General features: G+C 41.5%; 1 protein-coding gene across 1 annotated transcript in view; it reads left to right on the top strand.

Annotated features, from left to right (window-relative positions):
- LOC125033224 (chorion peroxidase-like) overlaps window positions 1-906 on the top strand; it is a 9,768-nt gene extending 8,862 nt beyond the window's left edge. The window contains exons 13-14 of the mRNA XM_047624608.1: window positions 290-312; window positions 697-906. Coding sequence (XP_047480564.1) covers window positions 290-312; window positions 697-906 — 233 coding nt within the window. The remainder of the gene's footprint in view (window positions 1-289; window positions 313-696) is intronic.
- Window positions 907-2,383: the final 1,477 nt, after the last annotated feature.

Here is a 2,383-nt window from a genome sequence, read left to right as displayed (position 1 = left end):
CTGATTTGAAAATCCTAACCAGCCCAAACCTTTTACTGAAGGTAAGCCTATACATGTATGTTTATATATAAGCATTCCATTATTTTCATATCTTATTTATCTATTTATTCGTGTATGTATTTTACCTTTACTTTATTTCCTTCCGATACAAGAACCGAAATCAAGCAAAACCATTTATTGGTTTGGCTTGTTGCATTATTTTATGTTGCATTATTTTCCTTTATTTTATTCAGATATCTATCTATCTATCAATTTATCTAGTTATATAAATTTTGCCTTCCCTCAACAGATCAGCTGAATTCCCTTCGATCCGTAGGCCTAGCTTCGATTCTCTGCCAAAACACCATGATTGAGAACATTCAACCTAATCCTTTTCTAAACACAAATTCATCAGGGTAAGTTATCGTGCAAATGTACGACTGTCTTTTAACATTATTTTAGTGCCATTATCTGGTATGGTCTGAGATGGCTAAATTCTGTGATTAATCCAGGAAAAGGAGGATGGATGGATAGATCTTTAGGTAGATGGATATGTCGCGGTTAGCTCAGTTGTAAATGTTAGCCCCTTTTAGAATTGAGTTGTGTGAACTCTACTGGCTCCGTCGCCAAATTTTACTTCTCTGTTTATGACAGTACACACCGTGACCTCATACGGAGAGGTCGTGTGGTGCCCGTGCTCCGGTGCCCTCGTCCCAGGCGCAGCGGACACCCGTACGATGGGGGAAACCCCGCAATGTAAACACTGAGGGGGAGGACTGTCCCGCCCCTTCCGCGGCTGAAGAGTGCGCTTCAGTCTGTAGTTCAGTGGATAGCCCCGCTGAATCCATTGCTATGCAACGGGCATGTGCTGAAGGTGATTCCGACGCCCAGGTGGGCGACGCTGACGAAGTGACGGCTTCACATTAGTGAAATCGAAAGCGAAGAAAAAAAAGAAAGCCCGACAATGCCAGTTAGACGCATCTGGCACCAAAGAAGAATTATGTCCGCCTCGCCGTCCCTGAAGGCACGACGAAATCGAAAAAAAATGAAATGGCTACAGGACCTCGGCAACAACCCTCCGGCCCTGGGGGGTACCCTTCTCGACCTTGTGCGAGGAGACACTCTCTCCTTACCGTATCTGTATATTGCTCGCTCCCAGCAGAACTATATTGACAACTTTATTGGGGGATAAATTGGAAGTATTACCTTCAAACCATGTGATGAACCAAAGAAACAAGAAAAATATGACGAATACGTTGTCACACACTAAACAAGGATCTCGATCTTGAAAATGCGTATGATAACCAAAGTGGGCGTGTCATCGCTGACAGCAGCGACGAACAATATCAGGATCCCTGTGACATCGAGTCCAGTGACGCAACCAGCCTCCAGGAGCATTTAGCACAAAAACCGAAGGGACTGTGCTGAGAAGTGGATCAAAGCTAAATTTACGACTACCTTCTGTTATGAAATCTATAATCATAAAGTTATATGTTTCTTATGTGAATCTATAATTCGTAATGTTACAAGATATAACAGCATGGAGTACATATTGCCTAATAAGACACTATTCACATATGGATAAACGCACAATCAAATTCATTTCATGAAATATGCGTAGTATTAAGCCTAGGCTGAATGATCTATATAATACGGATGTTATTTGCTACCTGAACCTTTTGCTGCTGCTGCTACGATAAAAATAGCACCTGCAATTTAGGGATATTATCCATATGTGAGTACAGCTGGATTGTTAACATTGTGAAGGTAACACTGCCACATAAATTAGTTAAAATATCTGAAAACACTGATGTTCAATTTCATCTTTTAAAAATTCAGACTGCCTCTGGGTATTTTTCACTGTATAATGTATGTGACAGATACTCTAAATTCCTAGCTAGTTCTCTCCCCAATTTTCACAACCAAGGCACGTTATGCACGGGCGACTTCAATTCAGGGCATCCACATTTCAGAGACAACCAACGCAATAGGAATTGGGAAGAATTCAAGCATTTCATCAATAGTAGATCACTGACCGTATATGACACAGAAGCAGAGACTCATTAGGGAGGTGGCAAGTTAGATTACGTATTTGACAAAACATTTGTTCATGGTAATGTCTGTACTTCACTGGTGCGAGAGTTACTTTGTGACCACTTTGCAATACGAACAGACTATACTGTAGACAGCGACTCAGCCCCTAAATCACCTAGACAGAATAATTAGCCCACAGGGCATCACTGCAAGACACGGGTTTATGACTGGTACAACACTTATGAAATAATAGCTGTTGAAAATGTATCTCAGGATCTAATCAAAGTTGTCACTGACTACTGTAACACATTTGTTTGTTCACGAAAACTCTCGAAGAAAAAGAGGCCCCAGGCCTCCCATGCACCGAGGT

This window comes from Penaeus chinensis, chromosome 16, assembly GCF_019202785.1.
Source record: "Penaeus chinensis breed Huanghai No. 1 chromosome 16, ASM1920278v2, whole genome shotgun sequence".
Lineage (NCBI taxonomy): Eukaryota > Metazoa > Arthropoda > Malacostraca > Decapoda > Penaeidae > Penaeus > Penaeus chinensis.
This window is presented reverse-complemented; position numbering and strand designations above follow the sequence as displayed.